The 27,555-nt window shown below is 42.0% G+C and overlaps 4 protein-coding genes, 1 long non-coding RNA gene and 1 pseudogene across 6 annotated transcripts; 4 read left to right on the forward strand and 2 right to left on the reverse strand.

Moving 5' to 3' along the window:
- The first annotated feature begins 513 nt into the window (after positions 1 to 513).
- On the forward strand, positions 514 to 3,124 carry LOC115692228 (uncharacterized). The gene is made up of 5 exons (XM_030619019.2): positions 514 to 1,292; positions 1,400 to 1,457; positions 1,545 to 1,628; positions 1,738 to 1,873; positions 2,277 to 3,124. Exons 1-5 carry the CDS (start codon positions 668 to 670, stop codon positions 2,547 to 2,549), a joined length of 1,176 nt encoding a protein of 391 aa, XP_030474879.1. The 5' UTR covers positions 514 to 667; the 3' UTR covers positions 2,550 to 3,124.
- A 953-nt stretch (positions 3,125 to 4,077) lies between these two features.
- Positions 4,078 to 5,590, reverse strand: LOC115692238 (zinc transporter 1-like; annotated as a pseudogene).
- Positions 5,591 to 11,908: 6,318 nt separating this feature from the next.
- LOC115666174 (uncharacterized) lies at positions 11,909 to 18,247 on the forward strand. 2 transcript variants are annotated; one of them, XM_056317454.1, is made up of 11 exons: positions 11,919 to 12,141; positions 12,571 to 12,632; positions 13,520 to 13,656; positions 13,943 to 14,001; positions 14,184 to 14,207; positions 14,819 to 14,901; positions 15,001 to 15,065; positions 15,174 to 15,223; positions 15,924 to 16,025; positions 17,312 to 17,371; positions 17,820 to 18,247. In XM_056317454.1, exons 1-11 carry the CDS (start codon positions 12,139 to 12,141, stop codon positions 17,949 to 17,951), a joined length of 777 nt encoding a protein of 258 aa, XP_056173429.1. In that variant the 5' UTR covers positions 11,919 to 12,138; the 3' UTR covers positions 17,952 to 18,247. The 2 variants fall into 2 exon arrangements, with proteins under 2 accessions (XP_056173430.1, XP_056173429.1); XM_056317455.1 differs by lacking the exon at positions 15,924 to 16,025 and having other exon boundaries at positions 11,909 to 12,141.
- On the forward strand, positions 16,032 to 16,900 carry LOC130139770 (uncharacterized). Its single transcript, XR_008817873.1, has 2 exons — positions 16,032 to 16,359; positions 16,675 to 16,900. It is a non-coding gene; the product is annotated as an uncharacterized LOC130139770 (long non-coding RNA).
- Positions 18,248 to 19,631: 1,384 nt separating the features above from the next.
- On the reverse strand, positions 19,632 to 23,045 carry LOC115692227 (phosphoglycerate kinase, chloroplastic). The gene is made up of 6 exons (XM_030619018.2): positions 22,524 to 23,045; positions 21,839 to 21,916; positions 21,468 to 21,728; positions 20,749 to 21,066; positions 20,431 to 20,589; positions 19,632 to 20,077 (listed from the first exon to the last, which is right to left on the reverse strand). Exons 1-6 carry the CDS (start codon positions 22,947 to 22,949, stop codon positions 19,868 to 19,870), a joined length of 1,452 nt encoding a protein of 483 aa, XP_030474878.1. The 5' UTR covers positions 22,950 to 23,045; the 3' UTR covers positions 19,632 to 19,867.
- A 1,019-nt stretch (positions 23,046 to 24,064) lies between these two features.
- Positions 24,065 to 26,986, forward strand: LOC115692247 (uncharacterized). Its single transcript, XM_030619048.2, has 7 exons — positions 24,065 to 24,528; positions 24,638 to 24,697; positions 24,886 to 25,134; positions 25,319 to 25,395; positions 25,739 to 25,815; positions 26,076 to 26,208; positions 26,302 to 26,986. Exons 1-7 carry the CDS (start codon positions 24,126 to 24,128, stop codon positions 26,455 to 26,457), a joined length of 1,155 nt encoding a protein of 384 aa, XP_030474908.1. The 5' UTR covers positions 24,065 to 24,125; the 3' UTR covers positions 26,458 to 26,986.
- Positions 26,987 to 27,555: the final 569 nt, after the last annotated feature.

Consider the following 27,555-nt stretch of genomic DNA (forward strand, 5'->3'; position numbering starts at 1 on the left):
TCCGTCACTCTAATGTTATTTAGTGCAGTTTTCCCATAGCAGTTGTCGCTGTAAAAAGGGATGCTACGACTTTATTAACATTTCATGACCACAGCACTTACAGATTTTGCAAAATTTCTTATCCCAACTTTTAAGGTGCTGCGGCTTAACCGAAATGTATTACCAAACATCCAAGTTATGAACAACACAGTGACTTTTCGGCCACGGCTAAAGTAAACGGGCTTCTTGAGCGTGTCAAGAGAGATCATAGTGCTATCAGAAAGGCGAGGGACATCATGATCTCTTATGGATCCTAATTATCGTCCAATAATTTTCCTCAATGGAAGTTTGAGGAATCGTGAGGGGAGGGTGACAGAAGTGATCATTGACGGGAATATCACCCTTGTGAGTAATAAGATACTTTTTTGTCTGAAGAGCGAGCAAAAAGGCAGTGCACTTCAATGGAGACCCTTCCCACCGAACCTTTGCACATGCTATTACAGCTTCTCCTCTACCCCACCGCCCTTTCCCCTTCTCTTTATATATATATACACGCATGCATCATCAAAACATCCCTTCCTCTTCATCCATCGCTCGTCTCTGTACATTTCTTCCTCCGTTCTTGTCATTCTGCAGAAGACAACATACAATACCCTACTGTCCACATTGACATTTGTATTGGCAAACGATGTACACCTCGAAACCCAAGGCGGCCATGGCGACTACAGTGGAAACCTGTGCTGGCAGTCCTCCTCCTGCCGTGGCTGCTGTCGCCAAGATCAACGGAAGGCCTGTCCTCCAACCCAACTGCAATCGTTGTACTACCGGTCCAACTCCTGCTTCTCTTCCAACCACTAAGAAAGTATCCCTATCGATACCCACCAGTAACCATACTAACTCCTCTCCTCTTCCACTTCCACATCCTATCTCCTTTCCCACTTCCAACCGATCACCACGGCCTCCCTTGAATTCTTGTCCAATCGATGATGACCCGACGCTGAGAAGCAGCAGCAGAGGCACCACTCCTACTTTACTCAACCGAAAGAAGTCGAAGAGCTTCAATGGTAGGAGTAATGTCTTGGTCGAGTCTTATTCATCATCACTGATCCTGGAGAGCCCCGGAAGCATAGCAGCCGTGAGGAGGGAACAGATGGCCCTCCAACACGCCCAGCGCAAGATGCGGATTGCACATTATGGGAGATGTAAGTCAGCTAAGTTCGATGCCAGAGTTGTCCCTCTTGATTCTCCACCACCAACAGCGATGGCGATTATGGAGGAAGACAGGCGGTGCAGCTTCATCACCAGCAATTCAGGTCTGCTCTGTTGTGTCTGTGTGTTCATGTACATATTCCTGCTGATGACATTCCTAGTTCTGAATCGTGTGGAATTTATCCCATTTTCTTTTCATACTTTCTTGCAGATCGTTGGTATATCGCTTATCACGACGAAGAATGGGGAGTGCCAGTACATGATGACAGGTCCCTCCCTTGCTCTCTCTCTCTGCCTGCACGTGTGCGTGTTACAATCCTGATCCTGATGAATCAAGGATGATGCTGTAACTGCAGGGTGTTGTTCGAATTGCTTGTACTGAGTGGAGCTCAGGTTGGTTCAGACTGGACTTCAATCTTGAGGAAACGTCAAGATTTTAGGTGAGAATGACATATGTTCCAACCAATTCAGCAATAATATTTAATGTCTAAAACTTGCAGCTAGACAGATAACACTCATTTTCTTCTTATTCCTCGTATGGACATCCAGGGAAGCCTTTTCAGGATTTGAAGCAGAAATAGTCGCCACCTTCACTGACAAGCATATCACATGGATTAGCTCCAAGTACGGTATTGACATAACCCGAGTTCGTGGTGTCGTTGATAATTCCATTCGCATCCTTGAGGTAATTCACTTCCACCACCTATATTTCAACGTTCATCCTGTATGTACTAAGAAGTAAGAAAGTAGATGACAAGTGCATGTGTAAAGGCATCAGTGGAAACGCCTGTTAAGTCCTTGTTAATTGCATAATATTAATTTACCATGATTCTTTTCTTCGGAAGAAAATTTCCCTATTTTTGCTTCTTCCTTTTTTTGGGGAAGAAATATGTCTGATCTGATTATAAACCTAGACTAGACCAAATCCTAGCCCCCACAAGCCCAGAACTAGATAAATTCATGACCTACTATTGTTTAAACTCATTAAGCAAGGTTACAAAAAAGAAAAGACCTGACTTAGGACACGACATTAGAGTAACATATATGCATATGGGAATCTCATCGATGAGGAACTTGTAATACTGCAGATCAAGAGGCAATTTGGGTCGTTTGCCAAATACATATGGGGATTCGTCAATAACAAGCCAATTTCTACGCGATACAAATGGGGCTACAAGATTCCAGTGAAAACGTCAAAATCAGAGAGCATAAGCAAAGACATGGTAAGGAGGGGATTTAGATCCGTCGGTCCAACTGTAGTTCACTCCTTCATGCAAGCTGCTGGCCTCACCAATGACCACTTGATCACTTGCCATCGCCACCTTCAGTGCACAGCATTAGCAGAACAGACCCCTACTTGATCCGTCCTCCCACAGAAACTGCAAGAAAGTGAAGCAATTTTTAACCAACTTGTAATTTCCTTGTTTACATTATCGGTGACTGGCTTTAATTTGATTAAGATTGCTGGTGTGTATAGAGTAGCTATAGTCAGACAGAGAGAGGAGAAGATGAGTTGTTAGATATTTTATTAATGGTGATGTAATTAAAAGGTGAGTGGTTATGATTAGAGATGGGAGATGGATAGGATCTGGACAGGTAGAAAGAATATGTGCATGTGCTAGTGGTAGTGCAACTGCAATTTGGGAGGCATGTCATGTGTGGGTGCTGTGGCGTTGTCAGTTTCTTTCCCCCTTTTTCTTTTCCATAGACTTTGTATTCCATGTGGAGGGGTGACCATCACACTCCGCATTATTTGGGTGTGTGAAGGCATGGAAATGCATATGGAGGAGTAGGGCCACAAGCCTGACCAGTCACCACTCTCTTCATCTCCATCTCTTTGTGCTTTTCTGCATTTGGCTTTTGTTGAGTGAGTTTGAGTTGTACTTCTAACCCAATGGGCTGAGGGGGAAGAATATTACACATCCTGCTCCCCCCACCCACAAAAAAAAAAAGAATAATGTTTGGATTTGGTGTGCTTAAAAGTGTTGGTATGATACTTTTTGCCCCATCCCCATGTGCATCTCCTGTTTACTTTCTGCACATGCTTCTTCCCTTATAATAAGAAATGGGCAATACAGATACCAATACAGGTACATTATATATCTTCTTCACGTGCCTACTTGATTCGCATGCCTTTTCCCTTCTAGTCTTGTCCGCATTCCACATTCTCCGGTAAGAGTGCTGCGCTGTACCGAGACAGATCGTAATTTCCTGAATGCAGTTTGTGCAGGTGCCTTCAAATGTCTTAGTCAACATGATAGTTGATTATACACGACACATCCACCACTTTATGTCAATCAGGTACCGCTGTATATTCGATGAACAAACAGAGTAACATGAACTTCCTGACTCTGCTGAGGCACTTCACCTCGCCTTACATCATTCGCTCCTTCATTAATGAAACCACACGAATTGGTGGAGATCGAATTAAACCAACCTCGACCATATTCAGTAGGAATAGTTTTCAGTCAGCAACAGATACACCTCAGTAAAACAGAATCTGATCGCTAGCGTGGTAAAGAATTGAGCCGAGATGGACACGTGAACCTCAAGAAAATGGGATCAGAGAGGTGGGATCCGTAGCAGGTTCAAAGGGAGCTTCTTGACAAAGCAATCCCGCAAACTAAAGAAAAGCTCATATCCACTTGCAGGATGTCAGTCACCGCATCCATTTCTCTTCTGGCCGAATCATGTCCTAACCCATGCTTGACGTTGAAGCCTGTCTATTTAGAAATTGGAACCAAGTTTCTCATCTAACTTTTTTTTGTCGATTTACCACACCTTTCAATTCGATGATGTTCCTCTACACGATACAAGCGCGTGTACCAATTCTCAAAAACTTATCTTGCATGTCTTTCTGGAACGTTAGCACGAACCTAACTGAGGGCCTTTCTTTTGGAATTATGAAGAATATTTTATACGGAAATTAATATAATTTTTCAAGAAACTCCGGGAAAAATCACACAAATGTCCCCAAAACAAATTAAGCCCATCTGACCAAGAGGGACATCCAAGCAGCCCCAAACGCAAGACAGAATTGAGCCCCGATTTGGAGTTTGAGATTGGTTGCGATCTGGGACTCGTGAAATCCGCAGCCGAGAGATCCACCACCGCCATGTATATCAATATCCCCGCCGATGCTGAGCTGAACATACCTTGGATGATCAGAGCCATTTGATCTGTACTCACCGTGCGCACAGCCGCACACTCACTGCTGATATTCCTGTGCCTATTGCCACTCCCACCGGCGTTGAGAGGAAGAAGAAGATCGCCATAATTGCCATCAATCTCGACTCGAACTTTGCCTGCAACCATTATTAGTAACATGGTTATCAACTCCTTATTGAATTTTCCCCTCCATTCCTTTCATGGCTCTGCTGTCCACAACAAAGCATCATCCACATATAATGGTAACTATACAGACCCAAGCTCCGTATTGAAGCATATATACATACCTGCAAGTCGCAGCCGCCTAGTCCAATGCCTTCAAAGAATTGGTGAAAACACAGAATTGCAGATAGAAGAGGCTTAATTGTTTCAGCACTTTCACTGGTTCCCAACGACACTCCGATGATTACTGAATGAACCACTCCTCCAAGCTCCAGCACCTGTGTGTTGGGGGTACAAAGCCAATAATCAAAAATAACAATAGGTCCGAATTATACAGTCACTGCTTTTCTCTTTTGAAACCATACGCACATGCAACCACATGATAATAACAAGGAGTACACTGTGTCAATCGACCTACTCAGGCTATGATACGATGTCTAATCAGCTCCGAGTGGGCGGGCTCCTCCAAACTTGTGGCGGAGAGGTGTGTTTGTGTGAGCATGGCTGTATGCAGAGCCGCACATGAAGAACTTCTATGTTAACCACATGATCCCCATCGTCGTCGGCGTTGGTCATGTTGGTGTCCACTATATTCACTTGCTGAGGCTTATGTGAAGAGTGCTTCCTCTCGAGAGCACTGGTCGCCAAGGAGTCAATCATCAGTCTCCCGATTGCGGACATCATAGCTACAAACCCTGCGAATGGAAATGTACCCCGTGGATTTTTATCGACGCACGGTGAAGTTAAGCAATTGAATGCCTCTGGTGATATGTGAATGAAGCCGGTGGCAAGGATGGCACCGGAAGCAAAGGCCTTTATCTTGAAGAAGGCATCATTTTGGGGACTCAAACTGAGGATTTTCCTGGCCAACAATGGGATGCTCACTCTCCACAATATCATGCGCTTGCAGCCACTTTGCAGCCCCAGCCGGCCTGAATTTTCTAAGGACATATGTAGATAGATTTTTGTAGCTTTACACTTCATTTAAATGTCGCGGCACACACACATCAATAATTTTTTTTGTGACACTTGAAACTTTCATGATATTAAATGTTGACGAATAGATTCATATTACAACTTTTTCATATGACATTTTAAATTTTGACGGAAAACGAAAGGTTGCTTAACTTTTTAAATTCATTACAACTTTAATGATCTACTATTTACCAGTACCATGTCGAAAAATTTGGTGATATATCAATTTATGGGGATGTTGGTAAATTCCTTATAGAGGCTTCACTACAAAAAAACATCTTTTTTCCAACGAAATTTCCAACGAAAAATTGGGAAAAATTCGTTGGAAAACGAATTTCCAACGAATTTTCCAACAAAAAAAAATTCGTTGGTAATTCTTCGTCGCAAATTTTTCCAACGAAAAATTTCAATTTTCGTTGGAAATTTGCGACGAAATTTTTTTCGTTGGAAAATTCAACGAAAAATTTGGAAATCCAACGAAATTTTTTTCGTTGGAAAATTCAACAAAAAAACAACTTTTTTCCAACGAAAAATTTGGAAATCCAACGAAATTTTTTTTTGGTCAAAAAATCGTGGCAAAATTAGTTTCGTCGTGACAAAAATCGTGCGGGCGAGGGCTAGCCTCGTCGCCAACGAGCTCGAGCTCGCCTAGATCTGGGCGAGTTCTGGGCGACCTCGAGCTCGCCGGCCATGGCGAGCTCGGCCCTCGCCATGACCACCGAGGGCCAGCCTCGTCGCCGATGAGCTCGAGGTCGCCCAGATCTGGGCGACCTCGAGCTTGCCGGCCATGGCGAGCGTTCTGGGTGAGCTCGAGCTCGCCGGCCATGGCGAGCTCGGCCCTCGCCATGACCGGCGAGGGCCAGCCTCGTCACCGGTGAGCTCGAGGTCGCCCAGATCTGGGCGACCTCGAGCTTGCCGGCCATGGCGAGCGTTCTAGGAGAGCTCGGCCCTCGCCATGGCCGGCGAGGCCCAGCCTCGTCGCCGGCGAGCTCGAGCTCGCCCGCCATGGCGAGGGCCTGGCTCACCGCAGTCGCGCTCGGCCTCGCCGCCGCGAACGCGACGGACACCGCCCCCTTCATCGGCCGAATGCTCGGCGGCGGCGGGGGGAGCTTGGGCCCGGCGGTGGAGCAGTGCCTCAGCGAGTGCGCCGACCAGTACGCTGGACGCGGTGGAGCAAGTGGAGGCGTCGATCGCGGAGAGAGAGAGAGAGAAAATGTGGAAATTGAGAATCGTTGCGAGAATAATGAGCGCGAAAATGTTGAATAAGGAAGGAGTAGGGTTTTCGTTGCAAAATTCGCGGGAAATTTCCCACGAATTTTGCAACGAAAATTGTACACACTAAAATAATTGCCTGGAAAATTGAAATTCGTGGGAAAATTCGTTGGAAATTTCCAACGAATTTTCCCACGAATTTAAAAAATGCCGAACAATACCGGGTTTTTTTGAATTCGTCGCAAAATTCGTTGGAAATTTCCAACGAATTTTCCCACGAATTTAAAAAATGCTGAACAATACCGGGTTTTTTTGAATTCGTCGCAAAATTCGTTGGAAATTTCCAACGAAAAATTTTTCGTCGCTAATTTCCAACGAATTTTGCGACGAAAAATTGGAAATTAGCGACGAAAAATTTTTCGTTGGAAATTTCCAAGGAATTTTGCGACGAAAAATTTTTCGTCGTTAATTTCTGACGAATTTTACTTTTCGTTGGAAAATTTGTCGCAAATTTGCGACGAAAATTTTTTCGTCGCAAATTTTCGTGGCAAAAATCCAGTTTTTTTGTAGTCCTTGTGAAATTTGAAAAGAGTTGGTGACTTACTAGATGTTAATAAATTCCTTATAATGCCGGTAGTTGACTATAGGAGCGAGCGGTTCCAAATATCTTACAGGTTCCACCTAGAACCTGGAACCTACCATCGAGTATAGGTTTCTCATTTTTTGAAACCCGGAACCTACCCGTTGGAACTTTGAGCCTGGAACCTACCCTATCACAGGTTCCAGGATAAGTTACAAAGTCTAACGGGTTCTTTTTTTTATTTCATTTTTAGTTAAACAAAACGAAAAATGAGCAGAACAATATCGAACAAGCTTGTCATTCACCAAAGAGAATACAAAAGACTAGTTTTCTTGGCATTACGGCTCAAATAAATACAATTAAAATGAGAAGTCATTGCGTGAATCGATACTAAGGATGAATGGTTCCATGTTCCGTACAGGTTCCACCTAGAACCTACCCATAAGAATAATTTCCTCATTTTTTGGAATTTGAAACCTACCTTATCATAGGTTTTAGGTTGGTTTCAGGGTCTATTCAGGTTCCCCCTATATTATTAATTGAACAACTGTAATGAATCATCACCTTTAATGACTACCACTTGCTGCTTTAATCCACTGACCACAACTTATATTTAGACACATGAAAAATATGAAATATTAACAAATCATAAAATGAAAGCTCAGACTAGTGGTTCCAAATTATACATTGATCATCTAACGCCGTGAAACACCACAAAATCACGTGAAGATATAAACTAAGAAAAAACACAAAAAACTTGTTTAGGTTCTAGGTTCCAGCTTCCACCTACCTAGAACCTGGAATCTACCCATCAAAACAAATTCCCCAAATTTTGGAACTTAGAACCTACTCTGCATACCTTGGAACCTGAAACCTACATGTTCCCATCGGTCAGGTTCTCCGGTTCCAGGGTAGAACCTAGAACCATGCTCACCCCTAGTTGACTAACCACACCCGTAAAATTAGTTAATTAAAAAAAGAAAAAATTTCAAATAAGGATCCGAAGTACCATCATTTTCTCAAATAAGGACCTGAAGTGGACTTTGTGTCAAATAAAGACATGAAGTGCTCTTTTTTTTTCTCAAATAAGAGCCTGAAAGTGGTTATAACAATTTCAAATAAAGGCCTCACCCCGCCGGCTCGCTGACCGACCAAAGTTTCCGACCGATCAAGGGCATTTTCGTCCAAAAATAATTTTAATATAAATTTTAATTAAATTAAATTTAAAAATTTACAAAAAAAAAAAGAAAAGAAAAAAACGGGGGAGGGTCACCTGTGGCCGCCGGCCCACTGTGACCACCGCCCCATCGCTGGTGGGGCGACGGCCATGGCCGGTGGGGTCATCGACGCTTCAGTGAGGGCCAGCGACCGTCATTGACCAGAACCGGGAGGGTCAGGCGACCCTCTCCCAGATCTAGCGAGGGTCGCCGACCCTCACCCCCGTCTGGGCGAGCGTCGTCGGCCCTCGCCTAGGTCTGGGAGAGGGTCGCCAGACCTGTGCGAGGGCCAGTGACCCTTGCTAGATCTGGGAGAGGGTCGCTCGACCCTCCCGGTTCTGGCGAGGGCCACCAGGCCCTCGCTGAAGCGCCGGCGATCTCGCTGGCCATGGCCGCCGCCCCACCGGCGATGGGGCGGCGGCCACAATGGGCCGATGGCCACAGGCAGGAGAGGGCTCCCCTGTTTTTTTTTTTTTTTTTGAGTTTGTTTTTTATGGAAAAAAAAAACACAAAAGGAAAGAAAAAAAATTAAAAGACGAAAATGCCCTCGACTCTGGTAAGGTTATGCCCTTTTTTGCAACTGAAATAGCCACTTCCGATCCTTATTTGAGACAAATTTCACTTCAGGTCTTTATTTGAGAAAATGAGGGCATTTCAAGTCCTTATTTGACACAAGGTTCACTTCAGGTCATTATTTGAGAAAATGAGAGCACTTCGGATCCTTATTTGAAATTTTCCCTAAAAAAAATTATAATGGAAGGTTAAATAAATATGGCAGTATCGTCGAAGTGATAGAAAGATGTTTCTTTTTTGGGTCAAATAAGTACCTCATGTTGAAATGGTAAAATTATTCATGACTATTGAGAAGAAAATTTTACTACTTTCTTATAATATGTTCAGTTAAATATATAAGAAGGAATTTAGTCCCAAAAAAGGGTAAAAATGGGATCTGTACTATGTTCGACTAAGAAAATACCGCATAGAAATTAATTTCCCACTTGATGAGGAAGTGAAATTCAATATTCACCAAGATTTCCGTCTTTTCCTTCTTCGTCGTACATGATTTTCCCTCTTTACTATTGAACAGAAAGTAATGTATCATAAACTGAAATATAACTCCTTTAGTGAGGTTTTAGAAAAAAAAAATCTTTGAGAAACTAGACGCAGGCTTTGATCCGACGATCTTTCCATATTTATGAAAGGAGAAGTAAAATTAGGCATTGATCGGTTCTTGATAAATTTTACAGTATGAAAAACAAATGCTTTTTTTTTTTTTGCTGCTCTTAAAATGATAGAATCAGTCAATAGTCAAAGTAAATTCATTTCTCCTATTGATTAGGCTGTAAAAAGCGAAAGATTTAAAGTTCAATTTTCTTGTTACAATGGATTATTTTTCCCCGAGTCAATAACTTTCCTTATATCGTTTCTCTGGCCGCGAGGCATGCTACAGGGCATTTTAACTTGGTGTGTTGTTGGACTGTTTCTGGATGCTGTTTGTCCTATACTTTTTTTTTCTTTCTTGTTGGATTGATGAGCTCATTTGAACTCACTTTTCTATATTTTTCTCTGTGGATGTGTAGCAGGTTTCTGTGCATCTTTTTTCTGGTGAGATAATCAGGTGTTAAAAGGTGCTGCCTATATCATTCATGCTGTTGAATTGATGAAAATTTGGTAGTCTGAGACTACGAACTTATTCTCAGATTCACAAGAGAGGATGCTGATAAACAGATGTCTCGTATTGTGCACGCAGTGTCTATTTTGGCTTGATCCGATGCTAATTAAACCTTGTATTGTCGGAATTATTTGGATCCTAATTCTGGTAATTGAAATTGGCTTTAGTATAGAAATGGGAAGTGCAGTTAATTGCGTGGAGATATTTTGTGAATGTTCATTGTAGATGAGAATACTTCAGTAGTACCAATTTCCGAAAGTATGTCCATAGATACTATGTACGCTCATAGCAGACGTACACGACAACAACAGCATTTTACTGCAATGAACTGCTTGGACAACAACAGTTGAAGTATGTCTGTATCTGCTATGAACATACACAATGTTCTCATCCATCAAACCTGAAACTAGTTGTCATTTTGACCAAAACTCTTAGTCAACCAACATTTGTTGTTCTCTAATGGACTAGAAATCGGTTACATCATTCCTAAAAAGCAACACCAAAATAGAAAGCAACATTGCTGTCATCCAAGGCAATGCTTTGTGCATACTTCAACATCGTCTGTATAGTAATTACTCTTATTGGTATGATCACAACTCTTATGCAAATCTTCTTTCTTTCAATCTCAGGACTTCAACTGGCAAGCTGTTGCATGTTTAGCACGTGCTTGGTCCTTTCCATCAATATTTTGTGCAGAGAGTTGAACTTTCGCTCGGTGTCACTCAGCTGATTTTCCGCCATTTGCACTCTCTGATCCAACATTTCCTTCTCGATCTTCAACTAGGAAATTATCGCTGTTGTCAAATGTGGAGTCGGGATCAATACAGATCAAAAGGTGCAATCAAGTCCCCTTTTGATTTGCCTACGCGTCACTCAAATAAGTGCTTATGTGGCATCATTAAATTACACTTTTCAATATCAATTTTGAACGTAATTGCAATTTTCGATAAAAGTTGAGGACTTAAATGAACCAATTTTAGTATTTGTTGTGCATTTTGATAAAGGTATAGGACTTAACGAAGCAATTGAAAGATTTAGGATTCAATAGCATTACACAAATAAGGTTTAGAATTTGAGATGCAATTTTTCTCAACAAACCGTAGATATAATAGACTCAAGACGAGACAATCTCATCCTCATATTAGCAATAATTCTGCAAACAAACCACATTAACATCGGGATGAAGCCATCCTCACGCAAGTCCTTTCCCTCGGGACAAGAATCCGATTGACTATAGATACAAAAATTTATTTTTGCGTATGGGATCACAGAGCAGGAATGAAGAATGACATTCATCATTCAGACATATTTAAGCCAAAAAGATTACACTGGCACTTTGCTTAAAAGTTGATAGTAACGAAGGATGGAATGTTGGACCCGGATGGATATAGAGCCGCCATGAGTCGGTGTTTCTTGCATGCAAGATCGATGATGAATCTGAGTCCAATCCAAATGAGCATTTTACTTGATGACTCACCGTTCCTACTCCTACCCGTTGGTCTGCTCCAGTTGGAGCGTACCAAAATAAAAGAGGATAAATGCAATGCTTTTACTTATGTAAAGGGCAGAAAAAGATTGAATAATTTGGAAAATGACAAAAAATAAAATAATGGACGCTGGTTGAGAAAAAAACGAAGGCCATAAAGAAATTGGGGCTAAAAGAGAAGGGGGGGGGGGGGAGGGGGGGGTATCCATGAAAGGGGCGAAAAGCGAGGTTTTGGGGCAGTGCGTGTTAAGTGGGTGCTGCTGACTGCCGAGAGTGATACACACAGCCTCTCTGGGGGGCACTGGAGGGAGGAGGAGGAGGAGGAGGAGGAGGCAGCTGTTCGAGAGAGAGAGAGAGAGAGAGGCGAGAAACCCTACTCCTTCTTCCATCTCTCCAATTCTCGGGGACCCAGAAGATCTCCAAGCTTCCTCTCTGTACCCATCTTGGGAGGGGGGTTTCCATTCCCTGCTGATTCACGATGGTCCGTACTTCTTGTCCCCGCACTGTCGCTGACCTCCCTTCTGCTTTTCTTGTTTCCTCGAAAAGCTGATGTTGTTGCTGTTCTTCTTCCTTTTCTTTTATGTTGGATCATCGGAAACTCGAAATCTTTCATTGCTTTGGAATTGTAGGTCCGCTGGTCGAGCTATTCGCTTACTTCAATTTTCTCTTCTTTGGGCACAATTTATGCCCAGTTCAGTTGTTAGACTGCGCTATCGGTTGATATGCTACTTTAGCTAGATTGATCTTTAAACAATTTCTGTTCCCGGTGAATCTTGTTACACTTTCTTGGACCCATCTTTGTTGAGCCGCATAGAGTTATGACGAAGAGACAGTATGCTCCTTTCCGTGGAATATCCATGTTCCATCTTTCGCTCATCTCATGCCTAATTCATTCCTTCCGATTTTGCAGCACAAATTGGGACGGAGCAACCGTGACAAAGTGCAGCAGTTCATGGCAATAACTGGAGCCAGGTAACCCTTCAATCCTCCCGATGAAACTATATTCTCATGGAAGAGCAGGGCATGAGGATTGGCCTCGTGGGGCCTTAGATTAAACTTTTTACTGCAATTTCGGTGCTGTTGGAAACGAATGAAAGGAGAATTCTGTTAAGGTTCTCAAGAAAGCTGTTTTTTGCTCGAATTTTGGACTGGATATACATCTTTTTCTATTCCTTTTTGCTTTGGCTTCCTTTGTTGGCTTGTGATCTTATCCTGGGATAGATTGCACCTTTTGGTTTTGGGGTAATATAAGCAAAGCCTTTTAAGGAACATGTGCACACATTTTTGGTGTGTTGATGACAAACATAACTGAGGCTGCATTCGTTTCGCGGAAAATCGGTGATTTGGAAAACATTTTCCAAAAAATGATCGCTTATATTGTATAGAAAATTGAGTCAACGGAAAATATTTTCATCATCGATAACAATCTATGCCTAATTATTTTCGTGGGTAATGAAAAAAAATTTCCATTCATTTATTTTTTTAAGCAATGCAAGCGATTATTTTTCGAAAAATATTTTCCAAATCACTCATTTTCCGCGAAATGAACGTACCCTAAAAGTTGAACTGACAAGTGTAGCATGAAGGTGCATTTGTGAAACCCTTCCCCTTTTTGTTCTATAATGGTTGGTTTTTTGGGGATATTAATGTAATTTGTTGACTATCCAATTCTGTAGCGGCTGACTCCTGACATGCTCGGTTTCCATTTAATTTTGTTACTTATTCCATGATGAATGAGCTGGTGCTCTTTCTGAGGAATTATGTAGATCTTCTGGTTTTCAGGATGATTGTTTCTCTATTTTCTTTTCCCTCCAGGCTGCAACTGTTCTTTAGATACAAAATTTTTTGTTTCCTTGCAGTGAAAAAGTTGCCCTTCAGGCTTTGAAGGCCAGTGATTGGCATCTTGAAGGTGCTTTTGATGTATTTTACAGTCAACCCCATATAAGAACTTATACTGATACAAGACACTTGGAGGAGCTTTACCACAGATATAAAGGCAAGGCTTGATCCTGGATTCGTGGATCTTCGCAGTTCCGTTTTTTTTTTTTTTTTTTTGGGGGGGGGGGGGGGGGTGGTCTAGGACGGAATTTCTTCTTATGCAGATTAACAGGAGTTACAGGACAATGATACTTCTTTTGGATTTGTTACTAGTTCTGTAGTTCTGTACAGTGTCATAAGTTTGGTTATTCAACTTTGAAAAGAAAGATTATGTAATGGAGTTATAACACCTTGGAGATTATTGTTTTACGCTATCTTATTAGCAGATGTATTTGAATTTGCAGATTCCTATGCTGATATGATACTTGTCGATGGGATTACTCTTCTTTGCAATGATCTTCAGGTGGCCAGTCGTGATTCTTTCAGTTACAATCTAAATTATATGGCACCAGTACCTTGAATTTCCAGAATGCATCTTGAGTTTTCTTTCAACCATTTTCTTTCGTCTTCCTAGGATGTTTAGGAACGTTTACCTTGTCGTGTATGTTTCCTAGTTAAATGACGCACAAGTATCTTATTTTGCAGGTGGATCCCCAAGATATTGTTATGGTAAGTGAACAAGCATAATCGTACTGGTACGCTGTCATAGGACGAGGATACTCAATTTATTGTTTACATGAACTTTATGGTACAAAAAATGCACTGCTGTGACTGCTTTGCTTGACCTTACTGTTTGAAGGCTGTGACGAAGACGAAGATTGTGTACTTTCCATGTTTCATCTCTTTCTACCGTTTTATCTTCCTCAATTTTCTGGTTAATATCTTTCGGTTTTGGTAGGAAAATCTCCTAAAGATTTTAGTCCAACATTCCATTAGTCAGCTAGAAGACTTTATTAGTTAGAAATACACCATTGAACCTCAGTGGACTAAAACAATAGGAATTCATGTATCAAGTAGGAATTGCTGTTTCTGCTCCATGTAAGTGATTGCCATTTTGTTCTACATATAAAGTTTGTTTTTGGTCGGGGAAACTCAAGGTTGTGTCAAGGTACTTTAGCATGGTTGCAACCTAAGAAAGTTTGTTGGTAAAGGTTATTCATAAATAAAGCTAACAATCAAGTTTCAGCCATACTTGTATTTTTATTCTATTCTAGAGACTGCATCATGTGTATTATGGTCTTGGTTGGGATTTTTCTAATGATTAGATTGATTTGTATCAGCTGGTTCTTTCATGGCACATGAAGGCTGCAACCATGTGTGAATTTTCGAAGCAGGAGTTCATAAGTGGACTGCAGGCACTTGGGTAGTTCTCCTTGTCTTTTCTTTTTTCTGCTTTTCCTGATACCAGTGTTCGCGCTGTTTGCCCTCATGCATTATTCTGAAGGCTGATCTTTCTTGGCAGAATAGATACCCTGGAGAAATTCCGTGAAAGGATACAATATATGCGCTCTGAGTTGAAAGATGAACGTATGCAATTAAGTGAAATTATTACCATTGTTTGATTAATAAGTGTGACACTTGCTTGGCAAACCTCTTTTGTTTTATCTCTGATTATATTTTTTTTTTACTGAACAGAAAAGTTCCGGGAAATATATAACTTTGCTTTTGGTTGGGCAAAAGAAAAGGTATGCATCTTAATAGTGATATTAGACTGTAAGTTTTCCCTTCCGAGCTATAAAATGCTTGATCAGCTTCAGGATAAGATTGCTACTGATTAAGTTGGCTTTGAACATTGGTGGTAAAATACGCAACAGCTCAGATTCTCATATTTTATCAATGTGTTTGATTCAATTTTGTGGATTATTATGGCAGCTTAAGAGCAACATTCTTAGAATCTTTTTTGTACATCATGTAGCACCTCGACTTTTGCAAACCTAGGGTCAGGTTGTAGCACCTAAGGTTCCTAGAATCATCTCTAGTAAGGGCGGGTGATCTACTAAAATGATTAGTTACTTTGTCGATTAAAGATACCTGACGTTTTTACATAATTTCAATTTCTAGTCAAAGTTGGGTAAAATTCCCAATCAACCTTTTGACGTTTAAATCTGAAGGGGAAAATCTGATGGTTCAACAGATTAATAAATGTCATATCATGGTAAAAACTTGCTATTATGTGGTATTCTATAGGATATAATTTACACTTTCAATCTCCTAAAAGAATTTGACTTGCATCTGTAGAGAGTACCTTCATGCTGGATCTTTTACATTGAACCTGAATATGTTTCATACCTTTTTCATATCCATCTCTGATTACTTTTCTCCGTGGACCTTCCACGAGCACCTTCACTTCAGTTCTGTTAGTCATGTCATCTCCGCTTACCTCAGGGTCAGAAATCCTTGGCACTTGATACAGCAATCGGGATGTGGCAATTACTTTTTGCTGAAAAGCAATGGCCATTAGTTGATCACTGGTGTCAGTTTTTACAGGTAGTTTTTTTTTGTGTACTTATTGAGCATAATAATTTGTTTGAGTTGTTAAGTATTAGTCCTCACTTCTGAGTATGGCCATTCTGGTTAGAAAAAGGGTCTGACATAAAGGTTATAAGCTGAACTCTTCGAAGCTTTAAGATGTCCCAATTCAAAATTATTCACTTAAGTTTGGCCTAAATGTCAAAACCTGAAGCCAAACCCACCTCAAGCACACACATGCCCATCTAAAGGAATTCTAGCATAACCCCTTTACCCGGAAAAGGGGAAGTTATGATACTGTCCACTTTACCTTGGCTAAACTACCGGACACACTTTCTGCAAAAATTTTCGGGTATATTTGGCTCTCGAAATATTTTCGGTTTTTTACTTTTTATTTCATTCAAAATAGCCTATCTATATCAAACCCCCCCAAAAAAAAGACAAAAATATAGTAATAAGCGAATTGCTCAGAAACACATTTGGTGGGGCTTTCAATTTCCAAGTAATTTAACATTTTTCTGGGAAGAAAGGCAATTTTGTCATTTTTCAACTTGAATGAAATGAGAAGAAAAGCAACTTCGGTAAAGAATTTCCCATGCTTTGTGAACCAAAATGCAAGAAAGAACTATGAGGATTTGACATCAAATGCAGGTCCAAAAAAGTGGAGAGCTGAAAATGAGAAGGGGTTTTGGGAAAATTGAAGGACTTCTTTAAGACCAGATGCACTTCTAATAATTGGAAGTTTGGAGCCTCTAGACTTTCTGTATTTGTTTCCCTTCTTAATATGATTGATTAGACACTTAGCAACATCTTCCTTCTAATAATTGGGATGAATTTACACTGCAAGGCACATAGAAGCGAGTTGAACTATTTTTGCAGGAGGGAATTTGTTTTCGAAATGAATTCTTGTATTTGGGCCAATAAATAAACAGAAGAAAAGAATAGTTTGTTTGAATACTGTAAAATAAATAGAGTAGACAAAATTGATAGTTAAATAAACTGGGAAGATGGTGAATAGAGGATGTTCTTTTCATCTAGAGGTCTCAGCTTAGTTATGAAGGGACGGATGGTGTCACTTATGTTGGTTCTGATCCCTTGTAAATCCTATGTTACTTTGCACTGTAGCTACACTGTTTTGGTTGAATACAAAAGTAGGGACATCTCATACAAAGTTACCTTTTTCAGAATGCAGCAACTAGTTATCTCATCCTATTTCAGAAACATGATTAGAAAATGTGAGCTTGTCTTGACATATAATGGTTGTTGAATGGGATTCTGTATTGTCTTTCTCTTATTCAACACAGGCCCGTCATAATAAGGCAATCTCCAGGGACACATGGTCTCAACTATTGGAGTTCGCCAGGGTAAGATATCATCAAAGAAATTATTCTTTTATGATTGTATATCCTCTTCCATATACGTATATCTTTGATGGACTAGGTCATGTGAAATTGATGTAGAAGTCTTGTAGCAGTTATAAGGAGATGATCTTCGCTCTTAGCACAGTCAGTTTACATCCTTGCTTTCGTCCCTCTCTTCTTGCCGGAGAACTGGTTGTTATTTATGCTGGTGTTGGGATCTAGAAGGTCTGAAGTTACTTTTGACTTTTGAGTGTGTAGTCTCAGTGAGCAAAAATTCCACATATCTGAGATAAACCTTTGGCGAGAATGGAAACTTTCAACCAATAGATAATGTGAAAAATTCCCCACGAATTTTTACCTAGCCAGAGAATGCATTTGTTATCTGCACAGGCATCTTAAAATCTGGAACTTTCCCAGAGATGCAACTGACAGACACCCTTCTGTTATGCAGACTGTGGACCCAACCCTTTCTAATTATGATGCTGAAGGTGCTTGGCCGTATCTTATTGATGAATTCGTTGAATACCTGAATGAAAATAACATTGTCCAGACGAGTCACATGGACGATCCTGCCCGGCGATGATGGGCTGCTGTGGTGCCGACTGTGCGATTGGTTGATCTTTAATCTTCTTGTGGATTGAGCTATGTCAGATTGTGATTGAATACTTTATATAGCCAACCGGAGCCCCTCTCTCCATTTCTCCTCTCCTGCTACAGTCTCCCTCTTCACCCAACACAAAGTAGTTAAAAAGAGAGGAAGAGAGATGAAAGACCTCACTTCCTGAAAGAGTGACTTATTTTCCTTGGAAACCCATTTGATGAAAATTCATACATTAGTAGTGATGGAAGATGTGATATGGGAGATTTGATATTGTCCAATTTTTTTGTGAGATAAATGTGAATTATGACTGGCGCTTGTTATGTTTCAAATTTCTCGGTAGAACCAATGCAGGAGGCATGCGCATAGCTATCCTTTGTCAAGAAATAACATTATTTTGTTAATCACTGTAGCCTCGAGTTCTCAAGATAGGGCTGTCGTTTGTTAACTGGGCTTGCTAAAAAGAAAATCATTGAGGTGTCCAACGAGAAGATACTAGTGAATGGCTGGTAATCAGTCAGAACCGAACCACAGGATTGTTGAAGTAACTTCTTGATGACAACAGGCCCGAGAGGACCGAGGGGGTCCATGCTCTTATACAGCATGGATGGGGGAGCTGTGGTTTCGAGCTGCTTGTATCTCTGTTTCGCATCTCCTTTAAGATATCTTCTTCAATCAGTATGTGTTGTGCACCTCTCAATGCCATAAGAGTTAGCAACTTGGGTACTCTTCATAAATTTGAATTATTTCACAACAAGCACTAGTCTATGCATTTGTGAAGCTAAAAGTGATTTGCCGAAATGGTAGTAAAAGAATACAAGCAAGCATCACTGACACCCGCCCTGATGAAGTTACACGAGTGGAACTGCAAATTGTCGTTAATTGCACTGTTAACCGTTCATACAAGTTTAATAATGAGGAAGGAAAGCAGACTATTCTTTCTTTCAGGTTCTGCAAGTAACTGAGTTTTGCACGCATTAATCTTTACGGGATATGAAGCAGGTCTAATGAAAGAGGTGATACGACATGCAATGCGATCCATGCCATAATCCCACGGCCGACAATCTCTATTGAAGTGAAGGATCAGTTGAATTAACAAAATAGCATTATAACGCCACTTTGAATGGTGGCCTAGCCGTCAACAATCATCTGCTTTGTGAGTTCTTCAGCTAATCAACAACTCGTATTCCGTCAGACAGTTTAATGTTCAATGAGCAAATGAGGGGACGTGAACAGGGCATTACTCGTACTCATCAAGAGTGGGATATCTGTCACTAGTCACGCGTGAGTTGGGTCAACACCTTTGATGATCATATCTCCAAAAGCCTTAGTCTACTGCTGGGGCTGGCCTTAAAATATGATCACTAAGAAGTTAGTATAAGGTCAACTCTTATTTTTCTGTTTTATGCCCATTGTCCACCATAGAGTGTTGCCATCAACAGCCTCAGAAAATCAATGAGATTCTTAAGCAGAGAGAGAAATGGTTAGTCCTCCTTCCTAACGGGTCCGGAAGTTGGAGCAACCCGAGTCATTTGGATTCATTCAGCAGTACTCAGGCATCCAGTTTTTGGCAGGTCCCTCTGCCAGTTGTACGGATTTTTCCCTTCTCTCTCCGTCCTATCCACAAGGAAAAGGAACTGGTGCACGGGTGAAAATATAGGCATATGCTCAAGCACTTTCATTCACTCACTGATGTAATAGACACAAGCTCATGAGACTCGCCAATTTAGATGACTCATCCATTGGTACATACAACTGCTGAGAATTTCAAGTCCTGGCCATATGACTATTCACGTCAAAAGAAAACATTTCCTACAGAAATTGCTTTTTTTTCTACAAGAATTTATTCCAACTTGAATAAAGGTAGGTCGCCCAAAAAATAATTTAACCTCAGGTTAATCTCACACAGGAACTGGAGTGGCTTCGTCTAGGGCAACAACACCAGGAAGTTCTTTGCCTTCCAACAACTCCAAACTGGCACCACCACCGGTAGATATGTGGCTCATCACATCAGCAACTCCAACTTTCTCCACAGCTGCAACAGAGTCCCCTCCTCCAATAATGGTCGTCACTCCTGCAGCACTGAGCTCTGCTAGCTTCTTTGCAATAGCCTGCACATGGAAGTACAAGGTCATCAAAATTTGCATTGGTCCTAGTTAACCATGCTGGCCATAGGCCGAACCCACGTACAAAATCAAAACATATCCTCAAAATGAAAGAATTAAACACTCGAGGTTCATCAAATGAGAAGCTCCCTTGAAGTCTTAACTGCTTGTCCACAACTCATTCAAAACCAATGACATGCACAACCTCGGTACGAAGGGAATAGAGAGTCCATGCTAAGCTTAACAAGACTGAACACACGTACAGATAATAGAGCCGTAAGCCAGGACAGATGATTTCCAGAGCTGATGAATAAGCAAAGAGTCGAGGAACTAACAAATCAAATCCATGCACATCTCACCTCAGTTCCAGCGGCAAATTTTGCAAACTCAAACACTCCCATGGGTCCATTCCAGATGACAGTTTTGGTAGTTCCCAGAGCTTCATTAAATGTCTTAATAGAGTCAGGTCCAATATCCAATCCCATCCAGCCATCAGGAATACCAGATGCTGGCACAATCTGCAATGTTCGAAGCAGTTGAAAATAACATAAGTTCGTGACCACAGTGCCTACTCACATGATATCTGCATTTTAACATAGTGTTGAAACTCATTTGCACATATCGTGACACACATTTTTAAATGTGAGAAGGCTAGGAGAAAAACCGAAGCAGCTAACCTTGCTGTTTGCATCTGGAGCAAACTTGTCTGCAATAACCACATCAGTGGGTAACAATAGAGAAACTCCCTTTGCTTTGGCCTTTTCAAGGAGCGATGTTGCAAGATCCAGCTTATCTTCCTCCACCAAGGAAGAACCAACAGAGAGACCTTGTGCCTTGTAGAAGGTGAAGATCATGCCACCACCCAAAAGAAGGATGTCGCACTTCTCTAGAAGAGATTCAATCACACCAATCTTGGATGAGACTTTTGAGCCACCCACAATGGCAGCAAATGGTCTCTTGGGGGTAGACACAGCCCCAACAAGATAGTCTAGCTCCTGGTGAAAGAAAAGGCAAGTTGAAGGTCCATACTAAAGAACTAAGTAACAAAAAGCAAAGGATAAATTAAGATGCCTAAGAAGACTCAAAGCCTACGGACATACCAAAACAAGATCTTGCTAAAGTGTGAAGAACAATTATCTTGATGTACATAACTCAAGTTTAGTTTAGTTCCGCAAGCATTATTTCAAGGAACCAACCACTCATAATGATAAAAATTAAGAACCAGCATTTTCCATGCATAACGTTTAAAAGAGAAAAACAAGAATGAAACCACACATGCAAAAGTCCAAGAAAGAGATAAACCAATACCTTCCGCAGACTATAATATCAGTTCTTGTGAAGAACTAGGTCAATGGATGAAACTCAGCAAATAATTACTATTACTTAAAAGTCAAACCTTCTGCAAAAGGAAGCCAGCAACGGAGGGCTTCAAAAACTTAGTAACCCCCTCAGTAGAAGCATGAGCCCTGTGTGCTGTTCCAAATGCATCATTTACATACAGATCTGCCAATGACGCCAGCTTCTTGGCAAACTCAGGTTCGTTCTTTTCTTCCTCTTTGTAAAATCTCACATTCTCAAGAAGAAGAACACCGCCGTCAGGCAGTGAAGCCACCAACTTTTCTACCTCAGGGCCAATGCAGTCATCTGCTTTTATGACCTGCTCAAGTGAGGATAATTACCAAGAAAACGGTCATTTATTTATCCAATTAGCAGAATTTTCCAACAGTGCTGTCCAACCACTTTTGTGTACGACAAAGATGTCCTTACCTGAATGCCAAGGAGTTCGGATAGCCTCGGAACAAGAGGTGCCAAACTGTACTTTGGTGTCACCCCTTTTGGTCGGCCCTGGAAATTTCAAGGAGAAAAATTAACTACCACTGGTACAATCAACATCAAAGTTGGTAGCTCGCATTCACAGAACTGATATGAAGCGGGAATCCCTTTAGCTTACACCCGGAATCAAGTCACCAGTTTAAGATTAGCAAGCAATCGCTGTGAAGATGCCGTCTGAAAACATCCATTCTAGAACTAATCACGAATATGTCACATAAGAGTTCTTCGAAAATTAATTAAATTTATTTATTTATTTATTTTGCGGAGGAAGAGTTTTATGACATAGTAAATGCCAATCCCAGTGGGAAGAGAGAGATCTGCATATTGAGGAATGCTAACGAATGGTGTTCAGGAAACCAATACGATGGTAACTCGAGGAGACTCCAGCAATCAGAATACATGACAGACGATGGCAAACATCTGCAGACTCGTGCTTCGCAATTAGAAGTAAAGAAAAAGATTCGAGCAGCTGGTAAAGATTTCCGAGAAAGTGAGGAGCAAAATGAGGAAAAGTCAACGACAATTCAATGCAGAGAGAATTAACATTGACCCACAAACGGAAACAAGGAGAGAATCATCGTCGAGAAGGGGCGGCGAGGGTAAATGCTCGATCAATTACCAAGTGGCTGGAGAGGATGACTTTGGCGCCATTTTGGATCAAGTGCTTGATGGTGGGGATGGCGGCGCGGACCCTGGTGTCGTCAGTGATGTTCTGGTTGTCGTCGAGGGGCACATTAAGATCGACCCTCACGAACACCTTCTTCCCCTTCAAGGCAGGGCCGGTCAAGTCGCCCACGCTCTTCTTGGCCATTGACACCACCCCTCTGCTTCCCTTCCCGCTCAAAGATCGGAGCTTGGAAGCGACATGAGCAGCCAAGAATGGGTCGGCAGCGGCGAAGCCCAGGCGGCGGAGGCCGGGGGAGCGGAGGCCCGAGGTGGGGAGGCGGAGGAGAGCGGAGCGAGAGGCGGAGGACGATGAGGACGAGGACGAGGACGAGGACGAGGAGAGGAGAGAAAAGGTCGTGGGTGCAGCCGCCGACGCCATTTTACTTGCCTTGACCTGTTTGGAGAAAAAAACCGGAAAACTGTCGCCTAGCCAACGATCGATGCGTGTGGGTGAGTGGGGCTTATATGGTGAGGGGAGGACTAAAGATGGAGGAGGAGGAGGGGGAGGGTGGAAAGATGTGGACGTGAGGATCGAAGTAGGAAATGAGTGGGAGATTTTTCTGGATGTCTCTTATCGTCGAGGAGAGGTCCGAGATTTTCGATGACTTTGAGACTGCCAAATCAGACCAATACAAGGCCGTGACATCAGACGTTGGCCAAAAGCGAGTTAAATCATTACCCTGTACTGATTATGATGCGCATCATGAGAGGAATGTAATTACACCCCATCGAACTATGCAATTCATAAATTTATTATGAGTTGGGATTAGTTGATTCAATTTCCCCCTTCTAGCCATTCATTTGACTCCCTCCCATCCTTGTCTGCTGTTTAGATCCGGCAATAGCATCACCGCAATGTATAAAACAGAGCAAGATCAAAGAATCGACCCCAACCCACGATGCTCCCACCTCCAACAAATCGATGCAAAATGCGTAGATTGTTCTTTCTCCGTCAGAAACCAGCGATGCACCGCTCCACTGCCCACCACCCAAGTATCTGGTCTTGCACTTGGCCCAACATGAAGACCCAACCAAGTTTGGTGCAGCCCATGAGGCAGCTTGGCCTCATTCTGGATGAGTCGAAACGATCCAGCAACTGCTATAGCCGAATACGCAATCCCTCCGATGCTTCCAACTTGACGACTGCACAGTGCGTTTGGCAACACATTTGCAAAGCCTTTTGGGCAAATTGAAATGTTTTTGACAAATATTTCGTGGAGCTTATTTGGGAAATGCTAGCATTTTCAAGTCTCCTTTCCGAGGGCCTTTAGCTCAAAGCCGTCTCATACACCCATTTTGAAATGCTAGCATTTTCAGGGATGCTAGACTTGGGTTCAATGGAAATTTGCAATTCCCCGTGTCAACTCTCGCTCACTCACTCATAATTGTCAATTTACCCCTTTTTAAAAAAACAAGAGGCTCTGGACAACTGTCAGCGGCACCAAAATCACGTGTGGAAGGAACGCAGGCAAAAGGTTGTTTAAAAAAGTTATTAAAAGAGGACGAAACCATAAAGATTTTTTGTGCAGACGAGAAATTCGTCGTCGAAGTCAGGATGGCGCTCTGTGCCTCCTCTCTTCGCCTCCAAACAATCCCTGCATCGCATTTTCTGTCGTCGCGACCCTTTTCTTCACGCCCACTTATGCGATCGGATCGTGTGAAAGCAGGGCCTCCTGCTTCGAGAGCTCTCCGAGAATGGCGGGAGTACGAAGAGGCGGTGAAGCGCAAGGACCTTGCTTCTGCTCTCCGGTTCTTGAAGTCCCAATCTGTCCCCGGCGTTGTTAATGAGGACGAGGGTGACGAGGTGGGGATGTACCTGTTTGGGAAATCGGAGGAGAGGGATTGGGAGGTCCTGGATGCGTGCTTGAACGCGGACGACATGAAGCTCGTCACCAGTGCTTATGCCCTCCTCAAGGACCGGGGTTTCTTGCCCAATTTCGGCAAATTCCGGAGCATCGGTGAAATTTCTCATCCTTCCCTCGATTATTCGAGCTGATCGTTCGTCGTTCCACTCCTACGCTGACGTTATGAAAGCGCTCACCTTTTCCTTCTCGCCCCTCTTTGCAGTTCTGGAGGGACCGAGGGACGTTACACCCACAGTACTCAAGTCTTCCACCGGCTTGGAAGGTAAAAGAGCATTCCTTCTTCTGAGTTTCAATTCCTAATTCTTTTTCTCCAATGCAAATTTGCTTTATCTTGGTGCCATCTCTCGTCTCCTATGCCTGTCTACTCGACGATTTGCTTTGATGATCGTACTACATTATGGTTTTTTGCTTAATTCATGCTCCTGAGTCGTTTCCCCCCCTTTTATGTAGTCACTAGATTTTCCCCGAAGAAGTGGGGTCTTGATGGAACCTCGAGTGCACTCTTGGTGGCTTTTCTCGGCGGAGTTTCCTTTCTTCTCTCCCAAGGGATTGATATTAGACCTAAACTGGCGGTGATACTGGGACTAGCTTTTGTGGACTCGGTGTTCCTCGGCGGTTCTTGTTTAGCTCAAATTTCAAGCTATTGGCCTCCATATCGCCGACGAATCCTTGTCCACGAAGCTGGCCATCTCCTTACAGGCATGCCAAGACACTTCATTTCTTCACCACTAATTATTTGGATTTCTTCACCACTAATTATTTGTAGCACAATGCAAAGAGTTTCCCAGCAGAGCTGATCACCTCTTTGTTTGTCGCCTTATCATTTCGGAGCATCTCTATTTGAAGCATGGGGTTAATGAAATGATATATTTCGAATGTGCAGCATACCTGATGGGTTGCCCAATACGCGGCGTAATTTTGGATCCGATCGTTGCAATGCAAATGGGCATTCAGGGACAGGTACTGCTAGTCTTATTCGTGCTTGCTTAGTGGGCATGTGTCTCCAATTCCTTAAGTTATGCATGAGAACGTGATGGACATTGGGGGAATAAGTCATGATGATTAATTTCTCTGGAAGGGTGTTCTCTGTCACTGGATTCTGGGAGCACTATAGTCCACAAATTCAGAAGAAAATAAATCTAATTTGATGGTGCTGATGTTCGATGACTATGTTATTGTGACTTTTCTAAGAAGTTTGCTTCTTGACAACTTTAAGCTCTCCCTACTTGCATTGCTATCATACTTTTAACTCAACCAGCATCAATAACTCGGATGAAGGATTCTATGCTAAAAATTTATACAGGCAGGGACGCAGTTTTGGGATGACAAGATGGACAAAGAACTTGCTGAGGGGCGGCTCAGCGGCACTGCCTTTGATAGGTTGGCATCGTCCGAATATTTTTCTAGATCTCCATACCAAAGAAGATTTCAGCTAACAATCTTGAGTCTTAACTGTCAATAAAAGCTAGTCCTTCCCTTTTTGCTAACAATCTTTAGTGTCAGCAAAACGCTAGTTTATATGATTTGAGCAGATACTGAAAATGATGCTGTACTTTGTTTCGCTTCTGTTTAATTGCATTCCCAATAGTCCAAGGCTAACTGTAAGATTAATCAGTTATGCAATTGATGTGTTTTGACAGGTATTCCATGGTGCTTTTTGCTGGCATCGCTGCTGAAGCTCTTATCTATGGTGATGCCGAGGGTGGAGAAAATGATGAGAATATGTTTAGGAGCCTGTGTGTCCTATTGGAACCCCCGTTGTCAGTTGCACAGGTACTTCTTGAATGAACAGACTCGCTTTCATTAAAGGCCTACTGTAATTTTTCAGTCACTGAAATGCTTCATTGTCTCCAACGACTTAAATAGATGTCAAATCAGGCCAGATGGGCGGTTCTGCAGTCTTATAATCTGCTCAAATGGCAGAAACAAGCCCATAGAGCTGCTGTGAATGCTCTGGAGAATGGCTTCAGTCTTAGCATGGTAATCAGGCAAATTGAGGAAGCAATGTCTTCTCAGAAATGAAAATAAGGCTGTGGAGATGAGTGCATTGACTTGTGGTTCTGTCTCGTCAACTCATGTGGGCACCCTAAGATATCGACGATTGCCTTCCTTGATGGGCCCATTGATGCCCACTGTCTCAGTGATAAGCCTGAGAGTCTTAAATGCCGACACATGATGGGCATGCCAAAAACCTTCATCATTGAAAATGCATATGTTGGCTCAAGGATGAAAGCCAGTCTGACAGGGAGATGAAGAGATGCGATTTTGTTCAGTCAAAGCCTTAAGGAGCAACTCTGCTTTGTGGAACTGACCACAGGTTCCTTGGGTTGCTTAACTGATGACATGGATTTTGCACACTCAAAAGACGAAGCTGCATAAGCCTCTAAATTTGTTCGTTGGACTGGAAAGTGTCTAGAGTTGGTTTCTTGTTAGCTGGAAACCACCTTGGATTGTACTAAAAATTTGGTTGGAGAAGAGGCTGGTGCACTTTGTACATAACCTCCTTCCAGCAGTACTTTCATTTTATATAAACCTTGACAGTTTTCTTGTTTGTCTAATGAGTTCAAAACTTCTGGTATTTTAAGGTCATGGGACATTGTCAAAGATAAATTGCAAGTGAATGTCGAGATGCTTAATTCTCTTATGCATAAATCGTAAGTCATGGGGCTTGATAGAGAATTGTGCATGATCCTAGGCACTAAGCATGAATCAGAATCAGGTGTGGTCTACCATATAAAAGATATGGACTGAAGTAAAAATGGAAAAACTGGGCTCTTGCAAGTAAAATGCACTCCTTAGTGCATCTCATTAAGGATGTGAAGTCAATGAACAGATTTGCCAGAAACAATAATCTGTCATTTTGGAAAAAGCATACGAATCATACGCCTAGCATATGATTACTGTGATAGTCGTAACTAAATGCCTTCAACTATGATCCTTCTCAGAAGAAACTTCTACTTAATGACATGGAGGTCGGCATAGAGTTGTTAAAATATGTGAAGTATCCGATTTGCTTTAGTTGTTAATTCGGAAATGATTAGAGACATTCATTACATGATAACCAGACATAAGGTTTTGATACCTAATATTCAATTCATTTCTTGTGATCTTGATAGACAA

This window comes from Syzygium oleosum, unplaced genomic scaffold (assembly GCF_021117445.2).
Source record: "Syzygium oleosum isolate NSW1041296 unplaced genomic scaffold, Sole_v2.1 Sole_v2.13, whole genome shotgun sequence".
Taxonomy (NCBI): Eukaryota; Viridiplantae; Streptophyta; class Magnoliopsida; order Myrtales; family Myrtaceae; genus Syzygium; species Syzygium oleosum.

Coding starts and splice junctions, on each gene's coding strand:
- LOC115692228 (XM_030619019.2), top strand. CDS start 668: ATGTACACCTCGAAACCCAAGGCGGCCATGGCGACTACAGTGGAAACC. Junction 1,458..1,544: donor GTGCCAGTACATGATGACAG/GTCCCTCCCTTG, acceptor CTGTAACTGCAG/GGTGTTGTTCGAATTGCTTG. Junction 1,874..2,276: donor ATTCCATTCGCATCCTTGAG/GTAATTCACTTC, acceptor GTAATACTGCAG/ATCAAGAGGCAATTTGGGTC.
- LOC115666174 (XM_056317454.1), top strand. Junction 15,066..15,173: donor CTCTGAGTTGAAAGATGAAC/GTATGCAATTAA, acceptor TTTACTGAACAG/AAAAGTTCCGGGAAATATAT. Junction 16,026..17,311: donor ACTGGTGTCAGTTTTTACAG/GTAGTTTTTTTT, acceptor TATTCAACACAG/GCCCGTCATAATAAGGCAAT.
- LOC115692227 (XM_030619018.2), bottom strand. CDS start 22,949: ATGGCGTCGGCGGCTGCACCCACGACCTTTTCTCTCCTCTCCTCGTCC. Junction 21,067..21,467: donor CTGGCTTCCTTTTGCAGAAG/GTTTGACTTTTA, acceptor TTCTTTCACCAG/GAGCTAGACTATCTTGTTGG. Junction 20,590..20,748: donor CTCCAGATGCAAACAGCAAG/GTTAGCTGCTTC, acceptor CGAACATTGCAG/ATTGTGCCAGCATCTGGTAT.
- LOC115692247 (XM_030619048.2), top strand. CDS start 24,126: ATGGCGCTCTGTGCCTCCTCTCTTCGCCTCCAAACAATCCCTGCATCG. Junction 24,529..24,637: donor CGGCAAATTCCGGAGCATCG/GTGAAATTTCTC, acceptor CCCTCTTTGCAG/TTCTGGAGGGACCGAGGGAC. Junction 26,209..26,301: donor CCCCGTTGTCAGTTGCACAG/GTACTTCTTGAA, acceptor CGACTTAAATAG/ATGTCAAATCAGGCCAGATG.